The 17,123-nt window shown below is 44.7% G+C and overlaps 1 protein-coding gene across 1 annotated transcript in view; it reads right to left on the bottom strand.

Annotated features, from left to right (window-relative positions):
* Positions 1–1,918, bottom strand: part of ADAMTS5 (ADAM metallopeptidase with thrombospondin type 1 motif 5) — a 170,656-nt gene extending 168,738 nt beyond the window's left edge. The window contains exon 1 of the mRNA XM_089659527.1: positions 920–1,918. Within this exon, the coding sequence (XP_089515653.1) occupies positions 920–1,900 (981 nt within the window). The 5' untranslated portion in view covers positions 1,901–1,918. The remainder of the gene's footprint in view (positions 1–919) is intronic.
* Positions 1,919–17,123: the final 15,205 nt, after the last annotated feature.

The raw sequence follows: 17,123 nt of genomic DNA, 5'->3' as shown, positions 1-17,123 counted from the left end.
GGTCAGCTTCTAAACGCTGTCTTCCTGTTGAATAGATTTCCCCTCATCTATTATTCTAACAACCATCAAATATACAAGAAGTGAGAGGAAATTTCTTCAGTGTGGTCAAAAACAACAACAAGCACCAACAGAGGTTATAACCCAGCCTTTCTTACCCTTTTTACCCCAGAGGAACCCCAGAGTAACCACTTTCAGGTCATAGGAATACCACTAATAAAACCAATATGTTTGGGATTGGTGTGAAACATGCCCCTTATATCATTGATTGTTAGTGGGAAGAACACCCCCCATACAGGGTGGGTCAGAATGCCCACCTTAGCGTGGCAGTCAGAATGTCACGCTTACAGTGCCGGTTAGAAAGCCCCCCCCCCCCTACAATGATGGCCAGAATTCTCTTTTTACAGTGGTGGTCAGGATGTCCCCCTACAATGATGATCAGAATGCCCTTTATATAGTGGTGGTCAGAATGCCCCTTTTATGGTGTTGGTCACAATGCCCCCCTACAATGATGGTCAGAATGCCTTCCTTACAGTGTTGGTCAACTTGTCACCTTACAGTGGTGGTCAGAATACTCCTCCTACAATGATGTTCAGAATGTCTTCCTTACATTGGTGGTCAGAATGCCACTCTTACAGGCATATAAAAAAAACATTGGTATCATGCCACTAGCTCTGCCAAAAGTTAGGTAGCCACCATAGGATATGAGGTCAATCAGCCACAGCTCAAGAAACCACTAGACAGCTGGAGAAACCCTAGTTGAGAAAGGTTGATCCAACCCTTCCCCACTCCCTCCAAAACCAACTAAGCAATATTAGTTGGACTTGGGCTTTAAATAAAATACCAAGATAACAAGTTAAAATCATAAAGCTTGCCACCCTCTAAGGTACTCCTAAGGGCACCTTAGCCCCCCATGTCTTACCTCTCTGGTAAAGAGGATGGCTGCATCGTAGTGCTGGTCATGCTCATCGTCTAACTGGTTGTGCTGGTGTTGCCACTTGCAGAAGTTCTTCAGGGAGGTGGCAGCATTCTTGCTCACCTCGGGTCCCTTGTCCTTGTCTGTGATCATCACCACCTTCACCACCGCCAATCGAATGTGGTTCTCAATGCTGGGATGGCTGTAGAGCCTGGAAGCGATCGATGCCAAGGTCAGCAGGTAGTGGTGGAGGTCCTTCCCATACTTCTTGGACATGGACTCATCAGCCACCAGCAGAAGCTCCACGTACCTGGACTTGGAGATGGACCTCCTTCTCCTGCTCCTCAGCAGTGCCCCATCAGAGGTCTGGTTGGCTCTAGCAGGGCTCTCCCACCTGAACATACCCTTGCCTCCATGTCTATGGGCATGCTTGCCATGGGTCTCGCAGCTAGCTCTGCTGGGTACCATCTCAAAGCTAAAGCGATCTTTGATGAAGACATGCAGAACCCTCTCGGAGGAATCTCTGTACACCTGCCCAACACCAGCCTGCCCCTTGATCAATGGCTTGATGGTATAATGGGCATGCTTGACCGCAAAGAAGCCATCCAGTCCCCCGCACAGGTTGAAGACAGCCAAGGACTGGGGGCTGTTGTCCACAGTCCCCCTGTAGAAGCAGTGCTTGTGGAAGCGATGCTGAGGATGCAGGCGTCCCAGGTACCTGGTGCTGAAGTGGGGGGACAGCAGGAGATCGTCCCTCTCCAAGTCCAAGATGAACTTCTTGCCGTCGGCATAGAGGATGTAGCCCACCTTGCCCCCAGCCGCGTAGATCTGGTCAATGTTCTGCACGATGCCGCTCCTCCTCTGATGCTCCTGGTGATGCTTAGGAGAAGCAGGTGGATCCACCAAGCTGGAGGCTGCGGTCCTATTGGAAAGAGCAGCAGCAAAGTGCAACTCAGCAACCAGCAATACCAGCAGGTTCAGCACCATTGTCCCCCCCTCCTCCCTTTTTTTCCCCTTCCTTGAGCAAAAAAAAAAAAAAAAATGCCTAGGCTGGGATGAATCACAAAAATGCCAACAGAAGCCCAGACAGGTTTAAAGTTTCTTTGCACAGCAGCTAAGGTGTCTAGCTCCTTGTCCAGCTCAGATCCATCCACTGAACGGAGACAGGAGGACTGAGCAGCAGCAGCACAGTTGGGGCTTGTCTGTCTTGCAGGGTGCTTTAACCCCTTGAGCACTTGGCTTGCTCCTGGCTCTTTACTGGGGATGCAGCTGAAGCTTGGCTTGCTCCTGGCTCTTTGTTGAGGATGCAGTTGAAGCTTGGCTTGCTCCTGGCTCTCTGTTGGGAAGGGAAGGTTGGCTTGCTCCTGGATCTTCTGGATGGAAGCTTGGCTTGCTTCTGGCACCTAGGCACAGCCTCTCTCCTTGTCCTCCACACAAGTGTCTGTGAGTTCTCCTTCTCCCAGCTTGTGGATGCGAAGCAAGAAGAGAAGAGAGATGTGAAGATGGGGAGGAGGAACAATGAATTTATACCGGAATGCCATTTTAAATGGGAGTCACTGCCTCTTAAAGGGAGAGCTCTCAGAACACCACTCCCTCCCCTCTTGTAATAATCACACGCAGGGAAAGAGTGTGTGTATGTTTTGGGAGCAGAAAAAAAAAGAGAGAGGGAGAGGGAGTGAGAGCACCAGCCTTTCCTTTAATTCTAGTCTGGGCTGTTTCACAACTGTCCTGACTAACAGCTGACTTCACCAGCTACTGAGCATTTTATAGAAGGTTCATGTCCTGTCCTGGAAACTGGGATGTTTACTGGGGACAAGGAGTTTGAGAAATCCTTCAAAAATGTCACTATGGGATCATTATATTGTGCAATGCTGATGAAGGTGCAGAATTGTGAAGGGGGGGGGGATCATGGGGGCATTGCACCAGTAGGTTTTGGGAAATGGATCACAAAGATGGTATTGCTTGATTTGCTCTGTGATTCATTAAAGCTTACCTCCCTTGTAGGGAAATTGCACCCACACTGCAAGAGTTACATTTTTATGCCTAGGGGACTTGGACAAGCAGTTTTGCTTACCTTACTATTTTTTACATGTACTTATATAGCAACATAAATGTATGCAGTGCTTTATGTATTTACATCAGTCCCTGCCCTCAAGGAGCTTACAATCTACAGGTCCCTAACTTACATTCATATACTAGGGCCAATTAACCCACCATCATGTCTTTGGAATGTGGGAAGAAACCAACACAGGCACAGGGAGATCATGTAAATTCCAGGCAGGTGGTGCTGTGGTTGGGATGTGAACTGACAACCCTAGTGCTGTCAGGCAGAAGAGCTAACCACTTAGCCACTGTGCTGCCTTAATCCTGGGATTGGTCAGCAGCTGGCATCCCTCTATGCTCCAATGGTACTCTGTCCTTCAGTATCTTCACATCTATAGTCCTGCATTCTACTCGATGATGTCAGAGGACCTGCGACTGCCAGAGTATAGGGGAGAAGAGGCTGTGGGGATTGGTCTAGCAGGGTGGAGAAAGCCTTTGGGAGAGGATCAGGTAAGTGGATAAGTGCTCTTTCAAGCCCCCAGACCTAAACAAGCATTTAACCCTTGTGATGCCAAGGCAGTCCCACTGCAAGGAAGGATTTTTTACTTTCCCCAGAGTTCAGCCTGCCTCAACCTTTTTAACATGGAGAAACCCTGGAATTAACTTTCGGGTCCCTGGGAATCCCTGTTAATGATAACTATATCTACAGCTCAGGGTACATTGGTGTGAACAGTAAGTTGAGATAAGAGAATAATGAAAGAATAGAAAATGTGGGGTACTTAAAGAGGTAGTAAACCTCATTTAAAAAAAAAAACCCCTGCAGGCTCATGTCATAATGTGCTAGTATGCATCGCATACTAGCACATTATCACAGACTTACCTAAAAGAGGATCCTTCCAGCAGCATGCTGTCACCACTGACAGGGAATCTTTCTTCACGCAATCTTCTTTCTGGGTTTGTGGGCACCGGCCGTTGGAATGGCCGAGCCATGATGACTTGCATGGGAGTCACGGCAGTGGCACAGCTCTCTCAGTGGAAGGCATGCTGTTCATTAAGAGCGTAGTGCGCATTCTGATGTCACTGGCTGCTACACATGTAAATATCTCCTAAACAGTGTACAATTAAGAGATATTTACTGTACCTACAGGTAAGCCTTATTGTAGGCTTACCATAGGTACAAGATAAACAGGGGAGTTTACTACCAATTTACAGCCCTTCTCCAGGGAAAACAATGTAAAAATCCTCCCTTGCAGTGGGTTAAACAAACAGAAAAGGGACCAGAAAGTAGACATTTACTTACCCAGTCTATCATTCCTTACCAGCTCATGGCGCTCTCTTCTACTCCCCTACACTCCTGAAGTGAACTGTCCTTTAGCATCTTCATGTCCAATGCAGGTCTATGGTCACTGCAGATTGGGTAAGTAAAACTACGTTTTCCAGTTCCCTAGACTTAAACAAGCATTTAACGCTTGCAGTACAGAGGCAGCCCGACTGCAAAGGTGAATTTTTACTTTCCCATAGTTCAGCTTTGAAGAGAATAAATAAAAGAATAAGGAATGTGGTGTTCTTAGTGTGCTTGATCCCCAGGGCTGCTCTATACTGTATAACAAAAATATTTTCATTTTTAATAATGAAGCAAATTCTCTACTTATAAATTATAATAAATGATATATTAATTATAATAGTGGCCAGAGAAGAAATGTAGACAGTGAAAATTGTAGTGGTCCTTTACAATGCTGGCCAGTGAGGAGCTCTCTTAGATTGTGGTCATTGGAGAAGGACATTTCTGTACTGGTGATCAGTGGGAGACGGACCCTCTTACATTGACTCTATAAGGGAAGAATAGTCTTATAGTCACCGTACACGTTACAATCTGATTATACATACCACTGTGTTACAAAGTATGAGGCTCTACCTAAACAATCCAATCAGTTTGGATCTAGTCAGACAGACCTTTGCATTACTTAGTTGGTAGATCTAAAGGAGATTGTGCGTACATTGGTGGTCAGTGAAGTGCTCTCTAAGAGCTCCCTTGGATTGTGCTCAGTGGAGAAGGACCCTTTAGTTTGGTGGTTAGTGGAAGAAGAAACCCCTTACATTGGTGGCCAGTGGGGGAAGGAACCCCTTACATTGACGGTACGTGGGAGAAGGAACCCCTTACATTGACAGTACGTGGGAGAAGGAACCACTTACATTGGTGGCCAGTGGGAGAAGGAACCCCTTACATTGGTGGCCAGTGGGAGAAGGAACCCCTTACATTGACGGTACATGGGAGAAGGAACCATTTACATTGGTGGCCAGTGGGAGAAGGAACCCCTTACATTGACGGTACGTGGGAGAAGGAACCACTTACATTGATGGCCAGTGGAAACCCCTTACAATGATAGTAAATGGGAGAAGAAACCACTTACATTGGTGGTTAGTGAAGTGCCCCTTTAGCTGGTGGTCAGTGAAGAGCTTCCTTACAGCATAGTCAGTGGAAAGGACCCCTTCAATTTGGTGGTCAGTGGAAGAAGGAGCCCCTTAAAATGTGGACATTCGGGAAGAATGCCCCCCTTGCAGATAGCTAAAAAGATCATTAGTGTCAGTAGTTACCTGAGATGATTGAAAGGCTGAAATTGCTCATCTCACAAGGAACCCCAGCAGTCATGCATTGTAAATGAAAATGCTGAGTGCCCAGCCAAAACCTGAAGCATCGGAGGGAAGATGAGAACACCAGTAGCCATGGGAGCAAGCCATAAGGTAAGAAAAACTTTTTTTTAATGTTCCTTCATACTCAAATGATAAGCGTCTCTATGCTGGATTTGAAACCCCTGTGCCTTTTGATTTTCAATAAAGTACATCTGACTGAAGTTGTCGGTTCTTTTGATCATTACAAATGAACATTTAACCCTTGCAGCGTGAGGGAGCCTCTTAGAAAGGGCAGTTTTAACATTTCCTTGGAGTTCAGCTATAGGTTGTCACCAGAACAGAAATAAATAGAAAATCTTCCAAAAGGGACAACGGTCTAAGCTACTATTATCATTATCGCTTTGTAGAGATATCCTCTGACTTCTGTTGTGTCTTAAAACAGGAAGGTAAATCTACCCAATGTAACAAACAACAAAAGTAAAGCCTTCTCAGGGCTCTTAACCATTCCATACAACCCATTGACTCTCCCATTGACTTCTATTAGACCATTCGTTTTCATGAAAGCATATCTTTGCACTTTTAGGAAATGCCCAGTCTAATAGAAGTCTACAGGATTGCTCCTAAAACCATGGATAAGCTGCACATACATGTGCACTGCACCCAAACCATAGTGCACGGCTGTGAACCCACTCTTAGGCTGCCTTCACACTTAGCTCATAAACGCTAGAAAAACTGCACAACCCTACACGTTAATAAAACCTGCAAAAAATGAGTGTTGCACTTGTGTTGCCCATCATTGCTCCATATTTTCCACCCCAAATACAGTAAAACATGGGGCTAATAAACGGTGCTTGAGCTACTTTGCCACTATGTGCACAGAGCAGCCCATTGGAATAAATGGGCTGCCCTGTGCACATAGTGCGACAACATGCAAAAATGCTCATTTGCATGACATCTGACTTTGGACGACACAGTGGGGTTGATTTACTAAAACTGGAAAGTGCAAAATCTGGTGCAGCTCTGCATGGTAGCCAATCAGCTTCTAGCTTCAGCTTGTTCAATTAAGCTTTGACAAAAAAATCTTGGATGCCGATTGGTTTCTGTGCAGAACTGCACCAGATTTTGCACTCTCCAGTTTTAGTAAATCAACCCCTGTGTGAATGAAGCCAAAGTTGATGACCTAAACAGGAGATTGTACAAATGGATTGCATAGCTTATAGTCAGCCTTAACCCTCAACCCTTGAAAATCCGATTGGTTGCAATTGGTAACAGCCCCAGTCAGGGGTGGACTGACAACTCATGGGGCCCATGGGCAATAGGGGATCATGGGGCCCCTGTGTCCTTGCCCAAACTCAAAAAAGCCTATGAAAAAGGTACCAGGGGCATCTCATGGGGCTCCCTACTGACCCCGGGCCCTCGGGCAGTGACCGAGTTTCCAATGGTCAGTCCGCCCCTGGCCCCAGTTTCGCTTCAGTTGTACGATCAACAAACTTTAAAATGAAGATTTCCACAGAAACCAACCAATTTCCACAATCACCTATTAGAAAAAGCAAGGATGGGGGCAATATCCATACACTTTCTGTAGTTTATTCACAGCTCGTTCACACCAGCCCACATGCTAAAATGCATAAACTTTGGTATACATTGCGCAGGAGCAAAAAAGGGGCGGTGTCATACGTTTTTATTAATATTATTATACAGGATTTATATAGCACCAATAGTTTGCTCAGCGCTTTACAATATAACGGGAGACAATACAGCAACCATACAGTTCAATACAAGAGGGATAGGAGGGCCCTGATCCTTGGAGCTTACAATCTATTTTACATTGCATTGCTTTTTTTTGTTTCTTTAACTTTATTGAATAGTACCAATATGACACTTCCTTGAAGTCTACGTGGTGACATTCAGTGCTGTGTGCTGCGATGCGTAAAAATATGGACATGTCGCAGTTTTATGCAGCACGACTTCAGCACAGTGGTAATGTGAACAGGGCACAATTGTTTTCTATGCACCTTTGAGTAGAGCCTGCGTTTATCAATGCAGATAAACAGATATGATGTGAATGAGCCCTAAGGCCTCTTTTACATGGCCGCCATTTGGTTCAATCAGCAGGGGATCCATGAACAGATCCCTCGCTGAATTGGTGCAGATTGAGACAGATGTTTCTTTTGTACCACCCATACCTGTTCATTTTTTTTTCTGCATTTTAAGGCCTCATTCATATGCGTATTTTCTACATGAAACACAGGTTCTTGCTGGCAGAGCTAGAAGAAGATTTTGTGTAAAATATGCATATATGTACATATACGTAAAATATGCAGATCTGTGTTGCTTTGGACACCGAGATGTCCTACTTTTTTCTGTGCAGCTAAACACAGTGTGCATTTTTGCAAGTACATACATCAGTGTTTGTGGGCTAATTGATTACTATAGTGCTGAGTTTAGATGCTTACAAAACTATCTGCTGTAAATGTCTGAATGAAGTCCTTTTTTGAGTCCCAAAACCAGTGTTTTCCACATTCTATGCATCCATTTACCCCTGGTTCACATATATGTGGCCGTGTGGGCCATGTTTTGCACGGGCAGGAGAGCCCATTCATTTGAATGGACCCCCATGCTCCATGACACGCAGGGAAGAAGTCCCTGCACTTCTTGTGAAAATGCAGCCCGCACGGGAACTCTGTTCCCAGTACGGTTGCGTTTTCCAGTGCGGGCGACATGCCATTAGAATTAATGGCACCCGCCCGCAGGTCCGTATTCCTCTGTGCGGGTGGTGGATTTTCGTGCGGATCCGCAGCCGCACCACCCACACATATGTGAACCTAGCCTTACACTCAGCGGCCACTTTATTAGGTATACCTGTTCAATTGCTTGGTAACACAAATTGCTAATCGGCCAATCACATGTCAGCAACTCAATGCATTTAGGCATCTAGAAGTGGTGAAGACGACTTATTGAAGTTCAAACCAAGCATCAGAATGGGGAAGAAAGGGGATTTAAGTGACTCTGAACGTGGCATGGTTGTTGGTACCAGATGGGCAGGTCTGAGTACTCCAAAAACTGCTGACTTACTGGGATTTTCATGCACAACCATCCCTAGGATTTACAGAGAATGGTCCAAAAAAGAGAAAATATCCAGTTGTGTGGAAGAAAATGCCTTGTTGATGTCAGAGGAGAATGGGCAGACTGGTTGCTGAAACATTTAGAATTCAGCATAAACAACATGAAAGCATGGATCCATCCTGTCTTGTATCAACGGTTCAGGCTGGTGGTGGTGGTGTAATGGTGTGGGGGAGATTTTCTTGGCAGTAGCAAGGCGTACCTAATAAAGTGGCCGATGAGTGCACATCAGGCTCCTCCATTCCATCACATTTACTTTACATCTGGAAAAACAGGAAAGGACATACGCCTGTTCCATTTTTTCAAACGTGGATGGTAAGCAGATATAAACAGATGCACATCCATTTACATTCGCCTGGCCAAAGACTAAAGGTGGGAATACACGATTAGAAAATTGACCGATCGGTTATCCGATGGCCGAGAGGCGTTTGTTCGTTGGTCGAAATCGTGGCCCACATTGACCAATCTAAAAAAATCGTTCATGGGGCAATACGTAGTGTTGACATCTTCCATACAAGTGGAAGTGATGCGGTGTGCGTGTGACCTTGTAGCCACGCCCTTCCGGCCAGAACGCGCGATATACACAATTACCAGCAATGAGTATAATATAGTTTATTACATGACCTATATACATAAATGGTGATACATAAAATATAATATACAGAATTCTGGGTTCATTATCTCATTAGGACAATCTACTTTTAACATTTGGATTTTTCGTTCGTGTTTATGAAGATTCCTTGGACATAGACATCCGGGTCATCTGTTTCCGCTCATGCGTGATAGCACTTGATAGATTTTTTTCGTAGGACCGTCATACCACCGCATAGAAAATCGGTCGTTCGTATGCGAAATGACAACATATTTCACTGTTGTTCAACTGGATTTTTTCATTCACAATATTGTTATCACTTAAAACATCCTGCTCATCAACGAAGAGAAAATCGTTCGATCAATGGTTCCGCAAAATTGTTCGTATGATTTTCTTGTCATGTGTACGGGGCATAAGGGTGGCCATATGCTCTGATTTCATTATCTGATCGATACGCTTTCCAATCAAAAGGTTTGAATCTACAAAGAAGCAAAAAGCCATAATTTCTCTCTCTTCCTCTGGTCAATTTAGACTTCAAGTTGATCAAATTGAATCAATAGGACTTTGTTCATGAATACGATCGCATTTCAATTGATCAGATTATGAGACTGCATAGTGGAAATAGAGATGCAACTGATCACATACGATTGTAAGTTATGATCATATTTTAAAACAGTATTAAACCCAAAACCAGAAACGTAATATAGTTCAGCTTACCAATCATTAGATGTGGTGGCTGCGTTAGTTTTCTCTTTTAGGCTTTTTCCCCTATGTTTTCATCTGGTGATCTGGCCAGTAACACACCACCTGTATTAGAGCACCTTCACTCTGAATGAAGAAGGACAGGGGGCAAATCTGGACAGCAGCATTTTCAGTCTAGGGGGGGAGGCAAGGGGAGTGTTAGATGCACTAGCAGATATAAATACATTAACATATGAAAGCTAGACTCCATCTAACACTTTCTAAGCAGTTTTGTTCCTTTTGGCTTTACATGAATAAATAAAAGCTGATCATTATAAGCACCCCTGCCATTGGTAAATGGTTTGTCTCAACCCTGCAACTACTATATTTGCAGGAGAACTTGTTCTTTTGAAAAACAAAAGACTTACTGGCTGGATCACTAGGTGAAAATAAAAGAAAGCCTAAGGGACAGTTCACACTATAAAATCACAGTCCAGATGCGTTCCGGATGCGTTTTTGCATGCACATTTTTTGAGCGTTTTGGTGCATCCCAGTGTGTTTTTGATGCATTTGCGACGCATTCCAGTTTGTTTTTTATGCATTCCAGCTAATTATTTCTTCAATTTAAATAGGGACATGTGCGTTTCAGTATGTTTTGGTGCATTCCGGTGCATTCTTGATGCATTTTACCGCGTTCCAGTACAGTTCTGAGCAGAAAAAATGCAGCATGTTCTACTTTTCTTTTCTGCAACTGGAACGCACTGGAACTGCAAGCACTGATGTGAATTATGACATTGCAAACCATATAACCTACTTTCTGTGCGTTTTGGATGCAGAAAAAAAAGTAACTGAAACGCATGTAGTGTGAACTGGCCCTAAAAAAAAATAAAATGAATGCAGCCACCACATCTGAGAAATGGTGAGCTGCAATTTAATAAATGTTTACTTTTGGGCTTAATACTGCTTTGACTATCCATCAAGTTCCACTTCCCCACGTGTGCCATATGATTTGAATGGATTGTCAACTACAGATCAGTTATTACTATCAGAAGAGATTGATTGGAAACAGGGGCGGACTGACAACTCATGGGGCCCCCAGGCAATAGGGGATCATGGGGCCCCTGTGTCCTTGCCCAAACTAAAAAAAGCCTATGAAAAAGGTACCAGGGGCATCTCATGGGGCCCCCTACTAACCCCGGGCCCTCGGGCAGTGCCCGAGTTTCCAAATGGTCAGTCCGCCCCTGATTGGAAAAGTGATTGATCATTTATTGAAGGGTGTATGGCCATCCTTACATGGAACTTCCAATCAGGTCCACCTAAAATTCTGATAGACCGACCTGATTGTTCTGTCCATATGAATGAGCTGCTGCAAGAAGTTGAATAGATGGAACTTTACATCCTCTCCACTTTTTATTGGTGGTTGGTGTGCATTTAATGTGTTTTTCCTGTCTAGAGTAACACAAGCCGTCAGGTGATAGATAACGTGTCACTTCGTTGTTTGTACTGATGGGAAATATTTACTTAGAAGGGTCTCGGTGCCTTGGCAAGCTGTGCCCCTGGCATCCTGCAACGCTTTCTATTGCAGCTGAATAAACACAAGCCAACCATTTGTCTTGAGAAGACTTCATCTGTCTTTCATTTTTAAGAGCTGATTATATAACCTTAAGGTAGGTCACCCAGAAATGGATCAGCAGGGAAAGTACTATGATAAATGAATAGGAAATTCTTTCAGCGATTCCTATTTACGGGGCCGTACTGTGCCGGGGAATGAAATTGCAGCACACAAGTGGATTAGCTGATTACGGTCACTCTTTCAAGTTCTCAGACTTCTCATATTATTAATTAAAAAGCTCTGAAGAGATTCGTTTCACCAGATTTCCTCCAAAGATGAGATTCACCTTTCAGTTCCGGCGAGACAATGGCAGCGGTTGTTGGGAACTAAGGCTGGCCATACATTATACAATTGTCTTGACAGTTTTGCTTTAGATTTACCAAAAACCATATAATATGAGGTCAAACTTAAACAACACTTTCAATTATATCCAATTAGGCAGACCCTTGCACCACATAGTTGAAGGTAAATCTAAAGGAAATTGGGCAGAAATTGGCCAGAAAATGGTATAGTGTATGGCTAGCCTTAGACAAATATTCAGATTTTCACAAGTAAAAAATATCTTGGGTCACTGCAGCAGAGCATATCTAGCAGGAAATGTGAAGTGATGGTGTCATTGCCAGGGGCGGACTGACAACTCATGGGGCCCCCTGGCAATAGGGGATCATGGGGCCCCTGTGTCCTTGCCCAAACTCAAAAAAGCCTATGAAAAAGGTACCAGGGGCATCTCATGGGGCCCCCTACTAACCCCGGGCCCTCGGGCAGTGCCCGAGTTTCCAAATGGTCAGTCTGCCTCTGGTCATGGCACAATATGGGTGCAACAGGAATGGTGAGAAGGAAATTGAAATAGGTGTAAACCCAATCTTTAAACAGAGCTCCAACCAAAAGGGGAAATTCAGCTTTAAGGCCCGCTTATAAAGAAATGGAAGCTTTTGGGGAGCATTTCCGCTCTGAAATTGGACGTTCTCCTCTCCCCATCACTCCCCACAGTCTTCTAGGAAACATGACAGGTCCCAGAAGACTACTGGACCATTCACAGTGCGCATGCACAGTGGGGGACCTGGCTGTGAAGCTGCAAACTCAGTCTGGTGCCCATATTTAAGCTGCTGACGTCTGGGACACGATACCACTGGAAAGAACGACTGGAGTAAGCAGATCGCTGGATCGTGGGACAGGTGACAAGCTGTTTTTTAAAAGTCAGCAAGCACAGTTTTTGTAGCTGCTCACATTTCATTTTTTAAAAGGAAGTTGGAGAACCACTTTAAAAAGTCTATTTATATGAAAAAAAAAATAAAGTCATAGCAATTTTACCAGCGAAAGTACATGTACATTCATTCTGTGAAAATAGGGCAAAAAAACTGTATTTCCTGTGCTGGTCCAATGTTTCTCATTCATTTAAAAGGGAAATTACAGCATTTGGCCACTAGATGGTGCTATTTGCCATGATTCTTATCACCATCTAGTGGCCAAATGTGGTATTTTACATTTTAACCACTTTACAACCACGCTATTCCCAAAAGACAGCTACAGCATGGTTGTCCAGTGCTGGGAGGGTGTCATATGACGTCCTCCCAGAATGCGCCCCCCTACGGACACAGCTGATCACATGTCTAAATAAAAGGCCAATCACAATGACCTTTTACCACATCATCAGCTGTGTCCAATGACAGAGCAGATTACAAAGTAAAAACAGTTGCCGGTTATCAGAAGCACTTTACTCACAGCGTGAGGAAAGTACTGCCAATAACCAGCAAATGTCACAGAGCAGATCTGCACTGATAATCAGGGCACTGATTATCAGTGCAGCCCCAAAAGTGCTCAGCATTGGTACCCAGCAGTGCTACCCATCAGTGCCACCCACCAATGCCCTGCAGTGCCACCCACCAGTTCTCTGCAGTGCTACCCAGCAGTTGCCCCCATCAGTGCAGCCCATCAGTGCCCAGCCGTGGTGCCCAGCAGTGCCACCCACCAGTGCCCATCAGTTCCGCCCAGCAGTTGCGCCCATCAGTGCCACCCAGCAGTGCTACCCATCAGTTCCCAGCAGTGCCACCCATCAGTGCAGCCCATCAGTGACCAGCAGTGCCGCCTATCAGTGCCATAAGTCAGTACCGCCAGTGTCGCCAGTCAGTGCTGCCTATCAGTGCCCATCATTGCTGCATATCAGTGCAGTATCATCATTGCCTCCTCATCAGTGCAGCCTATCAATGCCCATCAGTGCTGCCTATCAGTGCAGCCTCATCAACGCAGATCATTGAAGGAGAAAAATTACCTGTTTACAAAATTTTATAGTAAAAACAAAGAAAAACTTGTTTTGCAAATGTTTTGCTTTTTTTTGTTTATAGTGAAAAAAATAAAACACCCAGTGGAGATTATATACCACCGAAAGAAAGCTCTATTTGTGTGAAAAAAATGATAAAAATGTCACATGGGTACAGTGTTGCATGACCGCGCAATTGTCACTCAAAGTGCAACAGCGCTGAAAGCTGAAAATTGGCCAGGAAGGGGGTGAATGTGCCCTGTAGGCAAGTGGTGAAATCAATGAAAACCATTAGACCAGCACAGGAAATAGTATGTCAGCATTTGTCTTTTGCCCCATTCGCACAGAACAAATATAAATTGCTATGCAGTCTTTTATAAATACATTCCAAAGGCCTCTATTCATGCAGGTTGCAGACTTTCCCACCCTCTGAAAAGCAATATGCGATTGGTTGCTTTTGTATGTGCAATTGATAGCCAGTTTCCAGGTGTTCAGGATGCTTTGGACACTTCCAGGAGACCAAGGTGGCATTACTATACCTCACAACTGCCTCCTGGGATAGCTGGGCAGCCTACTGAGAATACGCCCCAGTCTATTGGCTGGCTTGTGATTACCACGGGTTTTTTCTTTCTATACCACTCGGGATTTTATATTGAACGTCCATGCTACATCCGCCATAGCTGTGTTTTGGCATAAGGTTGTGTTACAGCCCCATTGACTTCAATAGGCGAGTCTGACAGTTGGTGTCACTTGTCAAACTTGATATGCTGAATTAAAATAGCTGAACTGCGGCCACAGCAATGTGGACTCTTCCATCTGGCCACCATGTGAACTTAGATGTGCGTGGTCAGGGGGCAGTAAAAACATGGATCCTATTTTTGCTGCCCCTTCACCATCAGTGTGAATTAAGCCCTAAATTCCATAAAAGCTTTAATATGTTAACCTTACCTTATAGAAACATTATGGGACGGATAGAACAAAACCAGACATGCAATTCTCAACTAAATATGGCGTGAAATGCAAATTAAAATGCTCTGGAGAGCTTACATTCTTTACTTTTGTTCCACATGGCAATACACCATCTACAGCACCCTCATCCACATGCCCCAAATACAATCAAACATGACCCACCTTGTCTCACTGTCTTTGGTTGTGTCAAACCATACAACCAACAATAGGTGTGCTGTCCCTTTAACCCCTTGCCTACCGAGCACTTTCACCCCCTTCCTGTCCAGGCCAATTTTCAGCTTTCAGCACTGTCGCACTTTGAATGACAATTGCGCAGTCATGCAACACTGTAGAACAAAACAAATTTTTATAATTTTTTTGAGACAGATAAAGCTTTCTTTTGGTGGTTTAATCACCTGTGGGTTTTTTATTTTTTGCTAAACTTACTAAAAAAGACTGAAAAGTTTGAAAGAAAAAAAGTTTTCTTAGTTTCTGTTATAAAATTTTGTAAACAAGTAATTTTTCTCCTTCACTGATGTGCGCTAATGAGGCTGTAGTGTTGGGCACTGATATGCTGCACTGATGGGCACTGATGGGAATTGACAGGCATCACTGATGGGCACTGAAAGGCAGCACTCATATATGGAACTGACAGGCATCACTGATGGGCACTGAAAGGCAGCACTCATATATGGAACTGACAGGCATCACTGATGGGCACTGAAAGGCAGCACTCATATATGGAACTGACAGGCATCACTGATGGGCACTGAAAGGCAGCACTCATATATGGAACTGACAGGCATCACTGATGGGCACTGAAAGGCAGCACTCATATATGGCACTGATAGGCAGCACTGATTGGTACTGTTAGGCAGCACTGATGGACACTGATAGGTGGCATTGACTGCCACTGATAGGTGGCACTAATTGGCGGCACTGACTGGCACTGATAGATGGCACTGACTGGCACTGATAGGTGGCGCTGAAAGGCAGCTCTGATGGGCACTGATATGTGGAATTGAGGGAAACTAAGGGGTGGGGTCACCCAGTGACATTACCCAGTGACCACGCCCCTTAGTTTCCTTTAGCGGAGGAGAGGATGACAGCTCATTCTTGCAGCTATAGCGAAGAAAAAAGCCGGTAATTGCATTTGCAAACAATGCTGGGTTTAAAATGTAATTACCAGCTTTCTTTCCCCCATCACTATAGCTCCGAGAATGAGCTGTCATCCTCTCCTCCGCTAAGGGGTGGGGTCACCCAGTGACATTACCCAGTGACCCCACTTAGTTTCCTTTAGCGGAGGGGAGGATGACAGCTCATTCTTGGAGTTATAGCGAAGGGGGAAAAAAAAGCCAGTAATTTAATTTAAAAATCAAGTGACATTTAGCGGTATGTCACTATGTACACTGCTCCTCTCCTGCCATTCTCCGCCGCCCCCCACCCCCCATATGCAGGAAACACAGCCCCCTATCGGCATCTGTAGCGGCTAACGTTTTCCTATCAGCAAAATGGCGATAGGGCTATTTTCAGCCGATACGTTTTGGCCGCCAAAATTTTGGTATATCCTTAAATGTGAGAAGTTGTGCTCCATCATTGGTGTCCCTGGGCCCCATTGTTGGTGTCATCGTGAGTAATAGTGCCCCATAATTGGTGTCAGTGGAAGGAATTATGTCCTATTGTTTGTGTCAGTGGATAAAATATTGTCCCAAGGGCCAGATAAAAGCAAGCCAAGGGCCACATCTGGCCCCTGCGCTGCAGTTTGAAGATCATCATTCATTAGAAGAGGCGGAGCTGCGCCTGCAGAGGAAGGTCATGTCTGACTCTAATGTCTCATGTCTGTGTGAATGTGACCCGGCCGGCTGGACATCCATCACATGTGCAATGTGTCAGTAAGTGATGACATCATCACAATCCCACTGCCTGCTCTTCTAGTGCCTGCTGGGCCTGCTGATCTGTGTCAGTGTTGTTGGTGGTGTGTTGTGTCGGATCTGTCACTGTGTGGGTTCACTGTGAATTCAAGCCTGGGATCTGTCAGAGAATGGATCCATCATCCTCCACTAACTGCAACTGTCACCCTGCCACTGCCAGCCATAGATACAGTCCATCCGTGGCACTGACTTTATCTTTAATATTGGTGCTGGTGGCACCTCTTGGCACTTATTTTTGCAAATCAAAAGAAATTTAGAAGTTTCATGTTTTGTTGATTTATATTTTTTCCTGTTTTTTTACATTTTATTTATTTATTTTAGGGGTGTGCAAATAGATGGTCTTGCCTGGGGCGCAAAATAGTTTAGCACCAGCCCTGCCGCTGCCTTATTCC

The sequence above is a fragment of the Staurois parvus genome, unplaced genomic scaffold (assembly GCF_062004578.1).
Source record: "Staurois parvus isolate SC_StPar_1 unplaced genomic scaffold, SC_StPar_1.0 ptg001162l, whole genome shotgun sequence".
In the NCBI taxonomy this organism is placed as follows: domain Eukaryota; kingdom Metazoa; phylum Chordata; class Amphibia; order Anura; family Ranidae; genus Staurois; species Staurois parvus.
This window is presented reverse-complemented; position numbering and strand designations above follow the sequence as displayed.